Genomic DNA, 19,801 nt, shown 5'->3' with positions numbered 1-19,801 from the left:
AATTAAAGTGTCCATAATAAATTAAAAGGTTTGTTGTTTAGGTGTATAGGATCTTGGAGAATCCTGTGAACCACTTGCTAGCTGCCCTGCATGATATTCAATATGAGAAGAATTTCTACCCAGAGTAAGATTTATAGATTAATTTTGGTAAATGTGCAAAATTTTGTTTTTGAAATACATGTATTTTTTTATTGGAAATCTTAAGAGTCCTCCTTGAAAGTATTGTTCTGTAAGTTAGTACCTCTGTCTACCTGTCAAAGTCATTTATGCTAAAAGGCAATATTTTGACTCTAAAGGTTGTCTCACATTGACCTATTCCTGTTAACCTGAAATTACTACTTTAGTAACAAAGTTTATTTTGAAAATCTTACAATCCCTTGAAAGCAATGTTTTTTAGTTAATTCAGTAAGTCTGTCTGACTATCAATAGTTTAAGGGAGATTGTAAAACTTTTATTGCCTAAAGATAAAAATTTATTAAAAAGACAGTGTTTGCATATAATTAATACTTATTGGATGCAATATGAAATTAATTTAAATCTGCTTGTGAAACAATTATAGACATTATTTTTATATTTTACAATAACATTACAGATTTGACTCCCAAACATTCAAGTTGTATGAGATGCTGAAAAAAGACAAAACTGAAGTGTTTGAGGATCTTATGGGAGTTTCATCTTCCAAACAAACTCATAATTCTGAATATATGGGTGAGTGTTAATCTTTCTCAAATTCACAAAACTAGCAGATACGCTACTGAAGGTCTCTGGAGGCACTTGAGGGAAGGTAAGGCTGGGGGGGGGGGGGAAGAGTTAACCTTCCAAAATCAATTTTTTTCCTAAGGAATAGTAAAAAAAAATATTTTTTGGGAATGGATTCATATTTTCTTGAGGTGAATTCTAAAAAGTTAAATTAAAATCAAAAAAATATTACATTTTTGTAGGAAATGTGACATTGAACAACATTAGTGATGATTCCCTGGATGTAAACTCCAAGGGGAAGGACAAATACCAGAGAAAGATGACCAAGATAAGACTTGAAGAGGAGAGCAAAAAACAGGTAAACTAATAGTAAAATAAACAAGGATGACAACATCCATAAGATGCAAAGCACACAAAAATCATGGAATGGACAAACAGACAAAGTAAATCATAAAGCAGATTTTCAGTTCTCATAACAATGGAAAACAAAAGAGAATATGCAAAAACCCCAAGGAAATCACAAAACCCTAAAATTAATGTTTACATCTTTTGAAGCATGACTGACGGACATAAAGAAAGAATAGTGCATAGATTAGATGTGCATATATAATAGGAATCATCACTAAAAATTTCAGCTGTCTATCTTTAATAGAAGCCGATAAAATTACATTTCCCCCACAGCGTAACAAACTGACCTATGGACAGACAAAGTATATTATAGAGTATTTTTTGTTAATTTTGCCCTTAATTGGAAAGAATGGGTCCTACTTTTTTATGCATTGGAAAGTTATAAAGCAAATTTTGTTATTGGACTCTCATACTTTGGATTTTCAGTGTTTAAGAAACAGGTATTTACAGCAGGCATACATTATAAAATATTGTTTTTATTATTTAAAAAAACATTTAGAAAGAGAATGAAGAAAGGCGAAGATTAGAAGAGGAGGCCAACAAGAACAGCACTGACCATTGGCTGGAAGGTGACTGGATCATTGACAAGGATGAAACACGTTGGAAAAATATCATTACTTTCTTCCTGGAACACTTCCTCAACATGGCTGAAAAATCAAACACTCACAGGTTTTATTTTTAAAAGGAAAATTATTTGACAAGGCAATTGTATCCATAGGTAGCAAAGATTTAAAGTAACCAAAATGACCAAGCTATTGTATACTCTACAAGAGAATATTGAAGATAGTCAATTTTATGATGAAGAAAAAATAGCATTATAAGCATAGAATCAAACATTTGTATAACACAATCTTGTTATTTCAGGAACCATGGTCAAGCCTATATGTATTTTCAACAAGCAAAGAACTTGTATAGAAGACTAGAGTAAGTACCTTCACATTATACAAATTATGTAAACATTTTTCTTCAAAAGATTTCTTGCAAATAATTGTTCAAAGTGTCCCTAATATCGAGATATTGTAAAACATTTTTAGTCATCTAATATGTTTTCATTCATAAAAAAAAATAAAAATAGAGCAAAAAAGGCTTTTGGATTTTTCCACTGATATTTACCAATTTAAAACCTCCAAAAAAAAATTTCAAACATTTAATGACTAATTTACAGATTGATGGAATGAATATTCAATCAATCTTAATAATCAATAAAGTTACAATTATTCTACATCCTTTAAGAAAAAATCTAAAATAATAACATTACTTTTTCAGTGAGGAGGGATTTGCTGGAGATGGAAGTAAATATTCTCCACTAAAGATTAGACTTGATACGTAAGATTTGCTTACATTACCCATAACCTCTGAATTGATTTATGAAAGCTAACATATTCTACATTTATGATTTACTAACACTACTGTCATTTTTAAATTGAAATCATCCATTTTACTTCAAACATTGCATGAATAATACAAAGTGAAACAATGTCTATAAGTCCATAAGATTAGTTTGTACTTTTCAGGGAATGTTTGAATAAATATTGTGATTTTTGCTATTTTGGGTGAAACAACCCGCACACATCAACAGAAAATAAAACCAAATTCTGCCACAAATGGCTTGTTGAATCACATGATGGTTCTATTTCAATTCCACCCAATTACTGCACCTAAGCTCCTAGCCCCTGCAGGTGGCCTAACCTAAACTATCTATTCTAACCCTTAAAGAACTGACCTAAAACTTACCCGTCAAAAACTAAAGTGAAATAAATTTGAAATATTTTATTTATTTAGTCTGGAAAATAACCTGACAGATTTGAACAAGAGAGACTACTTTAATATTGGATTTTCTCATCCCCAACTGGTTCGCACTGCAAGCTTCAGGTATATTATTATCTGTTTTAGTAAGATAAGAGTCAAGGCCAAAAATATCAATCTGCATCCATTTATTTCAATTTCTTAACAAAGAGTTTTTTGCCAAATTTGCATGAAATGTAAACATATTGGACATGAATGTCAAGCATTATGAAACATTGACAATATATCCAATGCCAGTAAACAAATATCCAAGCAAATGTCCTGCTATTTTTCTGATCTGTAATAGTTGTAACAATAAGTCCGAGGTTGCATCTTGCCATTAGGCTTTTAGATTTCAACTGGCAGATTAGGTTAGTTGACATTGTAAGCTTCTTTTAAACTTGGTTCTTATACATTTTGAAGTACAATTTTGAATCAGAGCATGTCCTTTTCTTTTCATTTCGCCCAATTACCAAGTTTTTAAGATTATCTTTAACTTTTAGGTCAGAACAGAGAGTGTCTATTCCACTTCCTTCACCGCCATCAGAAGAGTCTTCTCCAATACCAGGCACCAAAGTAAGTTCAACACAAGAATTAGATATTGGGTGATAATTTAATCCTCCCCCACCCCCAACCCCATCACCTCAGTTAATGTTCAAATTGTTTGAACTTTTATTACCTAGAATTAGACATTGTTTAGCATGGTCTAAAAAGAGACCATGCTATGTCAAGACCCAAAGAGTATAGGGTTAATTTACTATAGAGACAAATGTTTCCATAATATTAATATTATTATAATTGTAGAGGCCAGATGAGAAAAGTTTGGCTAAAGAATTGGAAAATATTCAACAGAAGCTTGATGAAAAGAAAAAAGCAAAAGAGCAGAACACAATAGAAGGTTTGGGTTGGATTAAGGAGGCCCAAAATGGAATTTCTGACAGTAAAGATGAATCTTCTGAAGACTCTGTTAAACAACAAGTTAAAGTAACAATACATAATGTTGAAACAGGTATGATAAGTCTCTTACAGTACAGCTTTTATAGAACTATGTAAGTTTGTGAATGAAAGAACCTACAGTCTCTATGCAGCATATCTCAAATTTATTCTTTAACAGATCACAGTACACACTTACAGGCAAATGGCTGGAAGCAAAGATACTCAATACAGTTGTTATTATATCATGCAAAAAAACACTTCAATAAGTTTAGCAACAGCAGGATTAGAACATTATTAAATGTATGACCTACTCATTGGCTTAAGATGGCTGACTTACTTCCAAGTATGAATGGACAGACCTTAGTTTTAGAGTAGCAACATTTTATAAATTGATAATAAATTATTTTAATTTCAGAAGAATCAGATGACTTTGAAATCTACAAGTTGTAAATAAATGTATGTTATGCTTAACTATGTATTATTTTCACACCTTCTCTTTGTGTAATCAAGGTATTTTAAATTCACACTTAGAAATCAAATTAGATTGCTACCTAATAGAGCAGTTCTTATAAATTTTATTAGTTTACTCACTTATTTTGATGGATTTTTAATCTAGAGAGAGTTTCTAAAGGCCCAATATTGTGGAAGCAAATATGCTTAATCTTATTATTCTGTTTTGCATAATTATTCTATGAGGTTTTTCTATATTTATTAAAGACTTTGCTTACATTTTGTTACAAATAAATGAATGGTAAGATTTGGTTTCATATCAAAATATCTTGATTGCAAAGAGAGACAACATGTATTTTTGAATTATTCAATTTTTGTTTAAAGTATTTGTAAATAGGTAAATTAGATTAAATATATATGTATTATAATATTGTTTTTAGCTTTTTATATATTCATTAATGAAATTTTGAAAACTTATTGTGTTATTTCTTATCTAGACTAAGCTGGATTAAAATTTTTTAAGGGAAGTTTTACATTAGTTCTAAAAACGTTTAAGACTTTAAAGGCAGGGGGGGAGGGGTTGTTAAATGTAACCCCCAATAAAAAATAACCAATTAACCCTACAAAAAAAAGAGAAATAAACAAAGGAAAACTACAAATCAGCAAAAAAGGACAGGCTTGGTTGAAAAGTCAATTATTAATCCAAACAGAAAATGTTAAGGTGGCTAGAGTAGTTTGCTTATTATAGTCGTGAAAATCTTCACATGAAATTTCAGCCATCTATCTATCTTTTAAAAAATACATTTATCGTACTTTGTTGCTCTACGAATCAGTATTCCGAACATCAGAATAATAGGAAAATTACATCACATGAAAAATTGTTGTCAAAAAATATAAAAATCAACATGTTATAAATTAAGGACATTCTAATAACGATTCTTAATCGTACCTAACTGTTGTAGGAATCATCATGTATAAAGTTTGAAAACGATAGGACAATTCAAACCTGTACAAATCAACGAAAAGATTTAACCGATAAAAACAGACGAATAATTATAGAAAAGCTTTGCTTTTAAAAATCGCCTAAAAAGCAAGTTGAGTGGTCTGACTGTGTAAGCTGAATTATGAGTGTATATGTGAATCTACACAACAAATACTAATTGTCTTATCATAGTATTAGTTCAGACGGACAGACGGACCTCAGTAATTCAATAGCTGCGCATCTATAATGAAGCTCATCATTTTTTTTCCATACAAAGAATTCGCAGGGATCTACAGGGATAAGACAATGGCAGATACATTGATGTAAATATCCAATGATAATATACAAAATTACCCCTTCTTTTAATTACAATTAGTGGTTGAAACGTTTGGACACTCAACCAAAGGAACCAATTCTAATCAAAATTCAATAACTTGTAATAATTTTGTATTTTGAGTTAATTTTTCATTTCTCCAAAAACTGTTTTGCCTCTTATGTTTAAAATATAGAGAAATGAAAATATTATGAAGGGCAAATAAACCCAAAAACACGAAATGCGGGGGCGTTTTTTAGTCGCCGCTCTCGTAATTGCACCAAAAAATGAGCCATCCTTTTAGTTCCTGCCCAATCTTTAAAAATATTTTAGCGTTTTCCTTTTTTATTTCCTGGTTTTAGCCTTAAAAATATTCTAATAAATCAAATAATTAAACTAAATATGTATATTATTTTATTTTTTAATGGTAAAATACTAAAAAAGAAGTCTTTTATAAAAAGTTTAAACCTAAAAAAGACAAGTTTATTTAATAATTTCTACCTTAAAGGTAGAATTTTAAGTTAAAAGTACTTTTAAAGGGTTTTATATATTCAAATACAAAAATAAATGTAAAATATCATTAAAAATGCCTTATTACATTCGCCGGTTGAAAACAAAATAATAAAAACGAGATAATCCTTATTTGAGAATGGAGCTTGGTACAAAATTAAGCGCGGCATTGTCAGCAGTCGCTGCGCACACAAGCGTCCTTTGCGAAATTGAGAGGAAAAAACAACCAAACATTCTCTTCATAAACATTTTCATTGGGTTTTAGATTAATTTGTGATCGTTTTTATTAATTATTTTTAAATGTATTGTTATGAAAATAGAGCAAAATAACACTAGTTTAATAATGAATGATTATTTAGTGGTGAAATTTTGTAAATACGTTTAATTTATTTGATTTTCCGTATGTTTACATTTTTATAAGGTGACTCATTATCATGCAGGGAGAGGACAATTGTGTTAAAATCTGCAACCATTTTTTCTTCAAATTGATAAATCGAAGTGATATCAAATTAAATCGTTCAATGCCCTATTCCTCTCCGGAATGAATTAGTGATGCGTTGGTTTAAAAAAATAGATTTACTTATTTTTCTTGTGTATTATAGAGATAGATAGTATTTGCATTCAAGAAGGGAGAGGACAATCGACTGTAAATTGCTACGTAAACCCCCAATTTTAATCAACTAAATCAACCCCTTCTTAGATAGGTTGTAATTTTTTATTCTTCTATTTTCAAACAACCAATCAAGATTAGCTAAAAGAACCCAAATTTGATCGATAAGCCAACGAATGTGTAATAAATTGATTTTTGCTAAAGCTTAAAGTAATTTAATTCCAATGTCCTCTCCCTCCTTAGAAACAAGGAACTTTTTTAGAGGTTTGCTATTTAATTTCTGGTTATCAGCCATCTGAATTCAGGGATCTAAAGGGGTAAGACAATGTTGGATAGATTGATGTACATTGTACAACGATCCCAATGATAATAATACACAAAATTATCCTTTCTGTAAAATACACTTAGTAGCTGAAACGTTTAGTCACTCAACTCAATGAACCAACCAATAAAAATGAAAGAAAAGTCCTAAAGTTGTTAGGTCAATGAATAAGAAAACTATATTACAAAACTTTGGGGGCTAGTGTAATAAACAGCTAAATGTTCCCTACTTCCCTGATTTGTGCTTAATTACTGACCCCCCTCTTATAATTATAAATCTACTTTATTTCAGATTAAAAAATTTATACTTTTGTAATGGTTTGAAGAAGGATCGAACCATAAATCCTTCAAATCAAAATGCCTTCCTTTCCCAAAATAAAATTTAAGAAGAACCAGTACAATGTCGCCTCTAAATCTGTGTTTGTACTGACAGTACAACTGCTGGACACGTCTGTGCTGGAATGTACACTGTCGGCTGAATCAACCGGCCGAGATTGTATGGATAATATATGTACAAGGTAAGGGATAGATTAATAGAAGATAAGTTACTTTTATAACATGTGCAAAATATTTTTGAATGCATTTTCTATCATTTTCATTTTTATAAATTATGATATGTCTGTTTATCAATTCGGTTTTCAGTTATATTTAACTACAAAAATATTTCGTTTGGAACTTATTAATTTGTTTATATGGCTTTTGAACCACAAACGACTTTCTCAATAAAGTTTTTAGTTTAGATTAAGATAGAACTAAGATATTATTCTAAAGGGAGGATGATTTCAGTTATCAAGAATTAGGTTTTAGCAAAAGCACCAATTATCTAATATATAGAAAAATATTTTTTTTCATAGATTATATTAACTACATACATATGTTTATTGATTACATTGAATAAAGATACCTACTTTATAAAAAAAATGCATTTTTAGTTTTATTACATCCTTTTATAAAATTGTGATATCCCATCATAAATTAAATTGAAATTTAAACATTTTCTTTGGAACCATTGGTCGAGTCCTTGCCATGTTAATATTAACCTTTTATCATTCTTTTCTGGTATTTAAATGGAAAATCGATATTGCATCATACTTTGCAATACAAGGGTCATTGACAGGTCAATGTACTGTTATGACAAGTACAATAGGTCAATAACAGGTCAATGTACTGTAGAATATTCCCCCTTAAATAAGTACCTATTCCTGTTTAAACATGTCTATTCTTGTCTTAAAATGGAAAATTCGATATTGCATCATACTTTGCAGTACAATAGGTTGATGTCCTGCAAGGACAAGTACATTAGGTCACTAGGCCAATAGGTCAGTAGGTCAATAGGTCAAGGTAATGTTTGATATTCCCCTAAAAAAAGTACCTATTTTTAATATTCCCCTGCAATACTATTTGGGGAACATCCATTGAATGTAAGGACTAAGGGAAAGCTTAAAGGGAAAGAATGGAGCTTCTTTCCTTCCAGAGGATTCTCCTGAGGGGATGGTAAATATGCTCTCTATGCGGTTCTCTCTGTAGTATATATATAAAATCCAGAATTCCCAGTAAGGCATGTCTATTTTTGGTTTACTCTCCATCTTCAAGCTTGGAAGTAATCATAAACCCTCACCATACTCACAGGCAAAATTATATTTAAACTATTTAATTACTTTAACTTTAACTTATCAATATGGATCCTATAACTTTACTTCTTGAAATGCCTGAAGTTGATTTAAATGCTATCTTTGAGGCTATACCTGAAAAGATAGATTCATCTTGCCAAACTGAGAATAATGTCATAGACTTTGACTCATTGGTTCCTTTAGGAAGATCTATTCAAATAGCTAATCTTATTGGTATGTGTCTTCAAGATAGGAAAGCACATAAAGGTTTTAAACCTGGCCAAGTAACTAAATTACTTAAGCTTGTTAAGAAAAGTCCAGCTTTGAAAGACTTTGAGCCCCTAATTAATGACATAAAGGATTTTACCCCAATGGAACTATCTCAGCTTTTATTCTTTACTGAATGCATTTGCTGCATAGAATAAACTTATAAAGATATGTTTAATTTAATGTTGTACATATTTATATTATTAATCTAGTATTATTTCTTATTATGTAAAAGACAATTTGATGTGTAAGGGGGGGGGGGAAGTTTGTACACTTATAGGAAATGAAATTCAGTATCAAATTTTGGGAGGGACGTGTGGGCTTGTGTTTATAGTTATCGACCTAATTCTTTTTGTAAAAGCTCTTATATGACTGGATGTACACGGAAAACTTTTAAAAATGAATTTCGGGACTTTCCTTCTAGGGGCTAGTGGAGCAAAAGACCCCCCAAAACACTAAAAATATGAGTTCTGAGCTTATTTTTAGAGATATCAACCTGATTTTTTTAATGAAAACTTTTTAACAATAACTGAACTTAGTAACCATTACACATTTCATTTTGGGACTTTCCTTCTATGGGCTTGTGGAGCAAGAGACCCCCCAAAACTAAGAATAGGAGTTCTGAGCTTATTTTTGAAGATATCAACCTGATTTTTTTAAAAGAAAACTTTATTAAAATAACTGAACTAAGTAACCATTACACATTTCATTTTGGGACTTTCCTTCTAGGGGCTTGTGGAGCAAGAGACCCCCAAAAACTAAGAATTGGAGTTCTGAGCTTATTTTTGAAGATATCAACCTGATTTTTTAAAAGTATACTTTATTAAAATAACTGAACTAAGTAACCATTACACATTTCATTTTGGGACTTTCCTTCTAGGGTCTTGTGGAGCAAGAGACCCCCCAAAACTAAGAACAGGAATTCTGAGCTTATTTTTGAAGATATCAACCTGATTTTTTTTTTTAAATCTTTTTTAAAGCAACTGAACTAAGTAACCATTACACATTTCATTTTGGGACTTTCCTTCTAGGGGCTTGTGGAGCAAGAGACCCCTCAAAACTAAAAATACAAGTTCTGAGCTTGTTTTTTAAGATATCAACCTGATTTTTTAAAAGAAAACTTTTTAAAAATAACTGAACTAAGTAATCATTACACATTTCATTTTAGGACTTTCCTTCTAGGGGCTTGTGGAGCAAAAGACCCCCCAAAACTAAAAATAGAATTTCTGAGCTTATTTTTGAAGACATCAACCTGAATTTTAAAGAAATCTTTTTAAAAATAACTGAACTAAGTAACCATTACACATTTCATTTTGTAACTTTCCTTCTAGGGGCTTGTGGAGTAAAAGACCCCACAAAACTATAAAAAGGAGTTTTGAGCTTATTTTTAAAGATATCAACCTGATTTTTTCAAAGAACTTTTTAAAAATAAACGAACTAAGTAACCTTTACAGATTTATTTTTGGGACTTTCTTTCTAGGGGCTAGTGGGGCAAAAGACCCCCTAAACACTAAAAATATTAGTTCTGACCTTATTTTAAAAGATATCTATCAACCTGATTTTATGAGGAAAACTTTTTTCACATAACTAAACTACGTAGCCACAACAGATTTTTTTAAAAATCAGGTTGATATCTTTAAAAATAAGCTCTTAAAAATATTTTAAGTGTTTAGGGAGGTCTATTGCTCCACAAGCCGCTAGAAGGAAAGTCCCAAAATGAAATGTGTAATGGTTACTTAGTACAGTTATGTTAAAAAAGTTTTCTTTAAAAAAAATCAGGTTTCATTTTGGGTCTTTTCTTCTGGGGGCTGGTTGGGCAAAAGACCTCCAAAACGCTGAAAATATGAGTTCTGAGCTTATTTTTAAAGATATCAATAATGTGTAATGGTTACTTAGTTCAGTTATTTTAAAAAGTTTTTTTTTTCTAAATCAGGTTGATATCTTTAAAAATAAGCTAAGAAATAATATTTTTAGTTTTGGGGGTTATTTGCTCCACAAGCCCCTAGAAGGAAAGTTACAAAATGAAATGTGTAATGGTTACTTAGTTCGGTTATGTCAAAAAAGTTTTCTTAATAAAAATCAGGCTGATATTTTAAAAATAAGCTCATAACTTCTTTTTTTAGTTTTTGGGGGTCTTTTGCTCCACAAGCCGTTAGAAGGAAAGTCCCAAAATTAAATATGTAATGGTTACTTATATCAGTTATTTTAATAAAGTTTTCTTTAAAGAATCTAGTTGATATCTTAATAAATAAGCTCAGAACTAATACTTTTAGTTTTGGGGGTCTTTTGCTCCACAAGCCCCTAAAAGTAAAGCCCAAAAATAAAATGTGTAATGGTTACTAAGTTCAATTATGTTAAAAAAGTTTTCTTTGAAAAAAATCAGGTTAATATCTTTAAAAATAAGCTCAGAACTCACATCTCTTTAGTGTTTTGGGGGGTCTTTTGCTCCACAAGCCCCTAAAAGGTAAGTTCCAAAATGAAATGTGTTATGGTCACTTAGATCAGTTATTTTAATAAAGTTTTCTATAAAAAATTAGGTTGATATCTTAAAAAATAAGCTTCTTAGTTTTGAGGGTCTTTTGCTCCACGAGCCCCTAGAAGGAAAGTCCCAAAATGAAATGTGTAATGATTACTTAGTTCAGTTATTTTTAAAAAGTTTTCTTTAAAAAAAATCAGGTTGATATCTTAAAAAACAAGCTCAGAACTCGTATTTTTAGTTTTGAGGGGTCTCTTGCTCCACAAGCCCCTAGAAGGAAAGTCCCAAAATGAAATGTGTAATGGTTACTTAGTTCAGTTGTTTTAAAAAAGATTTCTTTAAAAAAAATCAGGTTGTTATCTTCAAAAATAAGCTCAGAATTCCTGTTCTTAGTTTTGGGGGGTCTCTTGCTCCACAAGACCGTAGAAGGAAAGTCCCAAAATGAAATGTGTAATGGTTACTTAGTTCAGTTATTTTAATAATGTTTTCTTTAAAAAAAATCAGGTTGATATCTTCAAAAATAAGCTCAAAACTCCTATTCTTAGTTTTGGGGGGTCTCTTGCTCCACAAGCCCCTAGAAGGAAAGTCCCAAAATGAAATGTGTAATGGTTACTAAGTTCAGTTATTTTTAAAAAGTTTTCATAAAAAAATCAGGTTGATATCTCTAAAAATAAGCTCAGAACTCATATTTTTAGTGTTTTGGGGGGTCTTTTGCTCCACTATCCCCTAGAAGGAAAGTCCCGAAATTCAATTTTAAAAGTTTTCCGTGTACATCCAGTCGTATAAGAGCTTTTACAAAAAGAATTAGGTCGATAACTATAAACACAAGCCCACACGTCCCTCCCAAAATTTGATACTGAATTTCATTTCCTATAAGTGTACAAACTTCCCCCCCCCTTATTTAATTCATTTTACTATGCCAATAAAATCATAAAGTAATCAATTTTTAATTCCTAATTTATATTAAAATTGTAACCCCAAAAACCGACCTATAAAACTAATTGTAGATTAGCTTTGATTCTTTTAAGAATATAATTAGTTATAGAGTAGCTTCGTCAATTACAGACTTAAATAAGAATTATGGAGTAAAACTTTGCTTTATTTAAAAGCTACCTAGATAACCAACTCTTACCTGCACTTAGCTTTCCAGGAGAGCATTGTATAGATCACAAGGTCACTTTGATTCAGTTATCAGAAAATCACTGCCTAAAATAGGTATAACTTGTTATATAGATATTAAACAATGGACTAAAGGGAAATAGGGTATATATGTGAGACTAGCATCATAGACTAATATAGCTTAGATCAGACTATGAGCTTTTCTCATTAAGCACATGGACGAGTGGTTTCCAAATACAAAATCTGAACCAACCAATTGTTAAATTTAGTCTTAAGATAAATAGTTAAGTAAACGTGGCACTACGGAAACCGCCCTCGTGCCATCAATTGGTACATCTTTTACTTGATTTTTTTTATATTATAGACTTGGATTACAACAGCCAGACTTGTTTGGACTACGCTACCGCTCCAGAAAAGTTTATCCAAAAATCCGCTGGGTCGACTTGGACCGACCATTGAAACGTCAACTTGAAAAATACGCAAAAGAAGCATATTTATATCTTGGTGTTGTGTTCTATGTAACAGATGTGTCCTTGTTGGAAGATGAGGTTACACGTTACCATTACTTTCTCCAGCTAAAAATGGACGTGGTGGAGGGACGGCTGCGGTGTAACTATGAGCAGGCTATTGTCCTTGCTAGCTATAGCCTACAGGCAGAATTCGGAGACCACGATCCTGAGAAACACACAGCCGAATATCTTAAAGATTTTCCACTTCTGCCCAAGCCTATGGTGTCGCAGTTCGAGGACAGGCTGGGGGCGCTGACAGATGCTGTTATTTCGCAGCACGCCAGCCTCATAGGCACGTCGCAGCAACTAGCAGAAATTTATTATATTGTCGGGGCACAGCAATTGGAAGGCTACGGCCAAGAATGCTTTCTAGCAAAGGATGATTCTGGTAATGAGGTTCTAATTGGCGCCTCACTTACTGGAATATGTGTACGGAAAGGCAGCGGGCAGGCGCCACAGTTTTTCTGCTGGAAAGACATTACAAATCTGGTCAACCATAAGAAATATTTTGGCATAGAATGTCAAAACTACGAACAGAGCACCCAGTTTGTGTTTAATGAATCCGAGGCCGCCAAGTACGTGTGGAAAATGTGCGTGCTGCAGCATACATTCTTTAAAATGCACCAGAACGCCGCGGAGGGAAATGAAAATAATTTGCTAGTCAAGCCACAAAATCAAATGTCTTCCACGAGTTTGCCATCATCCAATCAGCTGTTGCACGATGACTACAACCACCTAACCTCGGCCGGAGGCCAGGCAATCATAAAATCTGCGGATATCCAACATTTCCAGAAAATCAGTCAAAACATTCCAATGTCTATAGAAAAGCGGGCCGCAAATTCTTCTGTTGTTGGCTTGGCCCACCGCGGAGCGCCACGAATAATAAACAAACCGCTGAATCAAAGCTTTGTCTCAACTCCCACCACAAGTACAACGGCCTCAACCTCGTTGCCCATGAAGCAACACCTACGTACAAACAGCAATACAAGCCTTAACGACATGCACAACTCATTTGCTGCTTTGGCCACGGCTAGTGGCGGCGGTGGCGGGGGTCATATGACCTATATGTCAGGCGCCAGGTCTACAACAGATTTGGACCGTCTGGCCTATAATCCGCCGCCGGATTACCACACAGCCCTGCAGAACAACTATCCAGGTTTTCATTCCTCCCATCCAGAAATATGGCATGCTGCCCAACAGGCGCAGGCACATGGCATTTCGGCAACAACGTTGCCTCCTGCCGTGGCCCAACACTGGCAACAGTACAACCTCCACCCCTCCAGAACTGATATACGTTTCATACATGGCAGTCATCATAACATCATCCAGGATGACATTGTTTATCCCCTGACCAATAATCATACATATTCTACTCCAGACTTAAATAAACTCGGAATGGATGCAATAGACGCCAGTCAGTATACTGTCTACAAGATGGGCCAAGTATTTCATGAATTTTCGGCGACTGCAGCGCATAACAACAATAACAGGTTGTCCGCCCCTGTGCAAGGTTCACTGGCCAATATGATGTCTACGTCAACGCCAGATTTGGCCCTGAAGGGCAATCCTCCAGAGCTGCAGTTGAATTTACATAACATGACGGTTCCTGCCATTCATCAAGACACATTTTTGAGGTAAGTTTTTAGTAGCAACGCTACTTTAAAACTTATTTTTTCCGTCTGTCCTTTTACAAGTTTCTAGTGGAAATTTTAAAATTCTCATCAGAATAAAAGTTACTTAATTACTCTAGCAAGCATTTTATTTTTATATTTTTTTCTTTATTGATGATGATTATAGAATTCTACTGAACATATCAATGAATAAGCAGAAAACAATACTTATGGTCTGAAGTATAATTTTTTGGGATAAAATAGTTTTTCTGCATGGGCCAAGCCATGATATAATACATTTTTATTTGTTTTACGAGTTTTTTTTTTGTATTTTAAATAAGACTAGGTAGATGTTATTTATGGAATTGATCTCTACTTTTCAGATATTATAAAGCTAAAATTCCACTTTAAATGAAGTACATAGGTACTAGGTACAATAAAAAGTTCTCGGGAGGGATAAATTGGAATGTAAATTACGTTGGCACCCAAAGTTTTATATTCACTTTTTCTCATTCTTTGACTTGAAAATTTTGGATACTTCTATTAATTTTTAATTGGTTGGTTTAGTAACAGTATTATCAAAACTCTCATTATTATTTTATAGAAGTGGTTATTATGTTTATCATTGGAGATGTACATCAATTTGTAGTCCATTGCCTCAGTCATTAAAATCCTTTATAAACTAATAGGCGTTTGTCAATACCTATGTACTTAATTTTTCTAGTATCTTTTAAACTAGGAGGTCTAGCACTGACTAATACATTATTATTTCTAGGTATCCTGACTATACAGTTCAGCAGCCAGGACCTGTTAAACGGGTGGCCCCTATTGCCCCCCTGCCGAACTCCTCGCAACAACAACAATCTGAACAAGAACCTATCTATCAAAATCAGGTAGAACTTAAAAATACCTATATGATATTGTCACAAAAAAGTCTTATCTTTTCTTATCCATACACTAAACTAGCTGGATGTATGTTATTTCAAGGAGGGGGGGGGGGGGGTTGAATGAATTTTGATTTTTATTCCCCCTCCCCCTCCAAAAAAAAGTAATAAAAAGCTTGGGATATTGTACTATAATTTAAATTTATATCTGTACTGTACCCAACGTTTTATAACATTAATGAATTTTTATTGGCGCGCATAATATTGCAATTTATGATAATGTGTTAATTAAAAATAGTTGCATATCTTTGATTTGATCAAACTTTTCTTCTCTTTTCTTAAAAACTAATTAAAAGTTAACTGAATTTGTATGTGTTTCTATATGAAATCTTGCGTTTCTTTACTGTTTTTCATAATATTTTCATTATTTCTGCAAAACAATCCAGACTTTTTATTGGTCTTTTATACTTGTACACTAAAGGGTAGTAATGTAAAGTAGTAAGATATTTTTGTCTGTAGCTAAAGATCTTGGAAATGGCTGGTCCGAATGGGAAATTCTTTTCTTGGTAGGTTTATACATGTGTTTTGGTGGTTTTAGGCTATTTTCCTGACATATCCGTCCTTCCCTAGATGCTAGGAGTGCATCAACTAGGTAGTATTTCAAAAAGGCATAAGGTTTCGTGAAAACTAATCTTGTTATCTGATTATTTACAATTTATTTATTAGGTTGCCTCCTCCTACTTTACACAGACCTCCGACTCTGGGACGGGGGAGCCCATCTACCAGAACCTGCCCGCCCACCTGGGGGTGCAGGCGCAGCAGCAGGGGGTGGTGCAACAACAGCCAGATGGAGAGGATGAGGAGGGAGAGATGGAGGAAATGAAAGAAATCCAACATTATGATGAGTCTGTACAAGGTGGGTGTAAGTTTTAACTTTGGGAGTTTCGAAAGGCTGTTTCTCCTAGGATGGTGTAGGAATCCCTTCCCCAAAAAATTATGAAAGCCTTCACTATAAAGAAAAGACATATTGGTCAAGATGTTACATACTCTATTTTCATTTTTGTTTTAAAAAGAAAAAAATGATGTAAAAAGTATTTTTTCGGGTGGGGGTTATCTCTTGGGAGGGTTGGGGTACCTTACCCTCAAAGAGTCAAAATAGTTATAAACCTTCTATAGGCCTATAATAAGCTACACTTTAAAGTAGAAATATATATCAGTGATCGAGATATTAAGCTACACATAGACATCCTTATACTTTGATATATAATATTACATGATTTTTGTAACTGATATTTTTTTAGGATTGACTGATGGAATCAAAATTGACGACAGTCCCCGTAAAGACAACTCCGCCAATTCTACACTGGACGAGGACCGGCGGAAACTCAACGGCAGTGTTGTCACACAATTCTCTGCCAAAAAAGGATTTACTCTCAGCCATGAAAATTTAGTTGAAGCTGGCGCCGCCGCAGCCGCCCAAAAGACAGAATTTAGCGGCCTAAAACCGGCGGATGTACGGCCAGGCGCCGGACATCATGAGCGTAGCAGCTCTAATATAGAAAAATCCGACACTTTTAATGCCTCCGGCCTGCGGCCGAAAAGCCGCAATTCCAGTGTTGTTGAGCCGCCGGTGCATGAGCATCTAGCTGTTTCTCATCACCACAGCGGGTCGAGCATTAAATCAAAGATGGGACAGCTGCAGTCAAATTTGTCCTTGTTGAATCTGAATCTTAGTGGAGGTGGAATTCTCAGCAAAAAGAAATCTTTGGGGTCCAGGTCAAGTCATAGCTCCAGTGAGACAAGCAGGTGAGATTATATTTTAGGGATAGGACAATGAATAGGAAAATTGTAAGAAGAAATTATTAAAAAGTTATCCAGGTATTTTTCTATATTTATTTGTTAAGAAAAAATGCATTTTATATAACAGGTAGGTAATTATTGGAAATAGTTTAAACTTTCATGGTGTACGTTTTAAAATATAAAGACTTTAGAATCAAACTTTTTGCAATTTTAAAATAATGTCGTAGTGTTTTGTTTGTTAGTTTTTTTCAATAGAATTAAATAAATATTCAATTTTTATACCTAATAATTTTTTTGAAAAGTAAACTTCTCAAAAAAAAATGTTTATCTTTGTTTTTTTTCTGTCTGTCATATTTCAAGACATTTAGGTACCTATTTATTTTGGCATATATTAATTGAAGATTTTTTTTTCCAGGAAAGGAAGTTCCATAAGTCGATCCCGTCCCGACCTCACCTCAGAAATAGAATTCAAGGATCCAACCAAAATCCCCAAGGAATCCATCGGCCCGTTTCTCGAGTCCAAACTGCTGGAGGGCGACGTGCTGCGCGAGTTCGAGACCATCCCCAAGAAGAAGGTGACCGGCTGCAACACATCCGTGGCCGAGCTGCCGGAGAACGTTGACCGCAACCGGTTCCCCAATGTGTTGCCGTATAACGAAAACCGGGTGAAGATCAACAATGAAACGGACAACAAGTACGGCTATGTGAATGCCAGCCACATTTCTGCGACGGTCGGCAACCAGCAGCGGTTTTATATCGCGGCCCAGAGTCCCATGCCGAACACGGTACACAATTTCTGGTCAATGGTACTTTTATATGATGTTCACTTAATCGTCATGTTGACCGAATTATCCGGCTCAACTAAAGGTAGCGGCTGTACGCCCTACTGCCCGCAAAGCGACGGCTCCTCCATAGAAATCGGGGATTATACGATTACAAAGAAATTTAGCTCGGAAAACGCGTCGTTTGTAACGACAACGCTGCAGCTGCTGGACAAGTCGTCGCGGCGGAAACGGCAAGTCTGGCATATACAGTTCACGGATTGGAATGAGACAGGGATAAAGAAAATATAATTTTAAAACATCAGGAATTTTAAGGGGTAATGGATGATAAATTGATTTACATCCAAAATAACTACCTATTAAAAAATATCATTTCTTTTGTAGATTTAAATTACTGGTCGAAAAGTTTGGACACTGATTGTATATACTAACTAATCAAGTAACCAAAGTTATTAACTATTTATTAAATTCCACAATCATTAATCATTTTTCATTTAATACTCAAATTTTCAAAATTGAAAAAAAATTTCCTAAGAGGAAAAAACTAAAATTTCTAAGAGGATAATACCAAGGGGGGGGGGGAAGTTTTGACACATTTGCGTAAACAGGGAGTATAGGCTTTATCTTTGGACTGAGAGGATAGGTTATTAGGGATAAAATCATTCTTATATGATGAATTTTCCCAAGTTTTAAGATTTTTTGGATAGGCCTCCAGGTTCCGGAGCTCCAGGCCTCCAGGTCCTCTCTGTACAGGTAAAAATTAAAAAAATAATTTTTTTTTTGAAGAGTTAGAAGTCAACCTATGAAACAAAATATGCATATTTTTGAATGTTATTCACATATTTGAAGAAAAAAACGCATATTTTGTTTCATAGGTTGACTTCTAACTCTTCAAAAAAAAATTATTTTTTTAATTTTTACCTGTACAGAGAGGACCTGGAGGCCCGGAGCTCCGGAACCTGGAGGCCTATCCAAAAAATCTTAAAACTTGGGAAAATTCATCATATAAGAATGATTTTCAAAATTTATTTTTTTCATTTTTACCTGTACAGAGAGGACCTGGAGGCCTGTAGCTCCGGAACCTGGAGGCCTATCCAAAAAATCTTAAAACTTGGGAAAATTCATCATATAAGAATGATTTTATCCCTAATAACCTATACTCTCAGTCCAAAGATAAAGCCTATACTCCCTGTTTACGCAAATGTGTCAAAACTTTCCCCCCCCTTATTCTTAAAACTTTTAAAATTATATTTTCTTTAAAAAACAGGAATCCCCAGCCGTGGCGTGACCGCCTACCTAGAATTTTTAGAAGAACTAGCAGCGGTTCGGCGAGTAGCCGCCAGTGAAATCCCAGCTGGCAACAACAAAAATCCGCCAGTCTTGGTGCACTGCAGCGCCGGTGTCGGCCGGACAGGCGTCACGATCCTCTCCGACATCCTGCTCTACTGTCTGGATCATAATATCGACATAGACATCCCCAAAATTTTGACACACTTGCGCCAGCAGCGCATGTTGATGGTGCAAACTGTTGCACAATACAAATTTGTACATGAAACATTAATTGGATATTTACGACAGTCGAGATTAATATGACCTACATAATATATTTATTATTTTTTTTTACAAAGATTAACATGACCTGATTTGTAAATCTATAAAAGAAAACACACAAAATAATGTGCCTTTGAAATAGTTTTAATGTACAACGCATTTATACTTTATATATTTAG

The 19,801-nt window shown here is 33.6% G+C and overlaps 2 protein-coding genes across 2 annotated transcripts in view; both read left to right on the top strand.

Moving 5' to 3' along the window:
* LOC145322940 (uncharacterized) overlaps positions 1-4,711 on the top strand; it is a 61,675-nt gene extending 56,964 nt beyond the window's left edge. The window contains exons 30-39 of the mRNA XM_080165335.1: positions 42-124; positions 593-708; positions 942-1,057; positions 1,607-1,776; positions 1,972-2,031; positions 2,374-2,433; positions 2,890-2,979; positions 3,396-3,468; positions 3,697-3,901; positions 4,244-4,711. Coding sequence (XP_080021461.1) covers positions 42-124; positions 593-708; positions 942-1,057; positions 1,607-1,776; positions 1,972-2,031; positions 2,374-2,433; positions 2,890-2,979; positions 3,396-3,468; positions 3,697-3,901; positions 4,244-4,278 — 1,008 coding nt within the window. The 3' untranslated portion in view covers positions 4,279-4,711. The remainder of the gene's footprint in view (positions 1-41; positions 125-592; positions 709-941; positions 1,058-1,606; positions 1,777-1,971; positions 2,032-2,373; positions 2,434-2,889; positions 2,980-3,395; positions 3,469-3,696; positions 3,902-4,243) is intronic.
* Positions 4,712-7,310: 2,599 nt separating this feature from the next.
* Positions 7,311-19,792, top strand: Pez (protein tyrosine phosphatase non-receptor pez). Its single transcript, XM_080165334.1, has 7 exons — positions 7,311-7,532; positions 12,851-14,629; positions 15,381-15,498; positions 16,216-16,405; positions 16,791-17,295; positions 17,705-18,357; positions 19,354-19,792. Exons 1-7 carry the CDS (start codon positions 7,372-7,374, stop codon positions 19,662-19,664), a joined length of 3,717 nt encoding a protein of 1,238 aa, XP_080021460.1. The 5' UTR covers positions 7,311-7,371; the 3' UTR covers positions 19,665-19,792.
* The last annotated feature ends 9 nt before the right edge of the window (positions 19,793-19,801 follow it).

This window comes from Acartia tonsa, chromosome 6, assembly GCF_053477335.1.
Source record: "Acartia tonsa isolate MP-2025a chromosome 6, ASM5347733v1, whole genome shotgun sequence".
Classification (NCBI taxonomy): domain Eukaryota; kingdom Metazoa; phylum Arthropoda; class Copepoda; order Calanoida; family Acartiidae; genus Acartia; species Acartia tonsa.
Note: the sequence above shows the minus strand (reverse complement) of the source record. Positions and strands in the feature narration are given on the sequence as shown.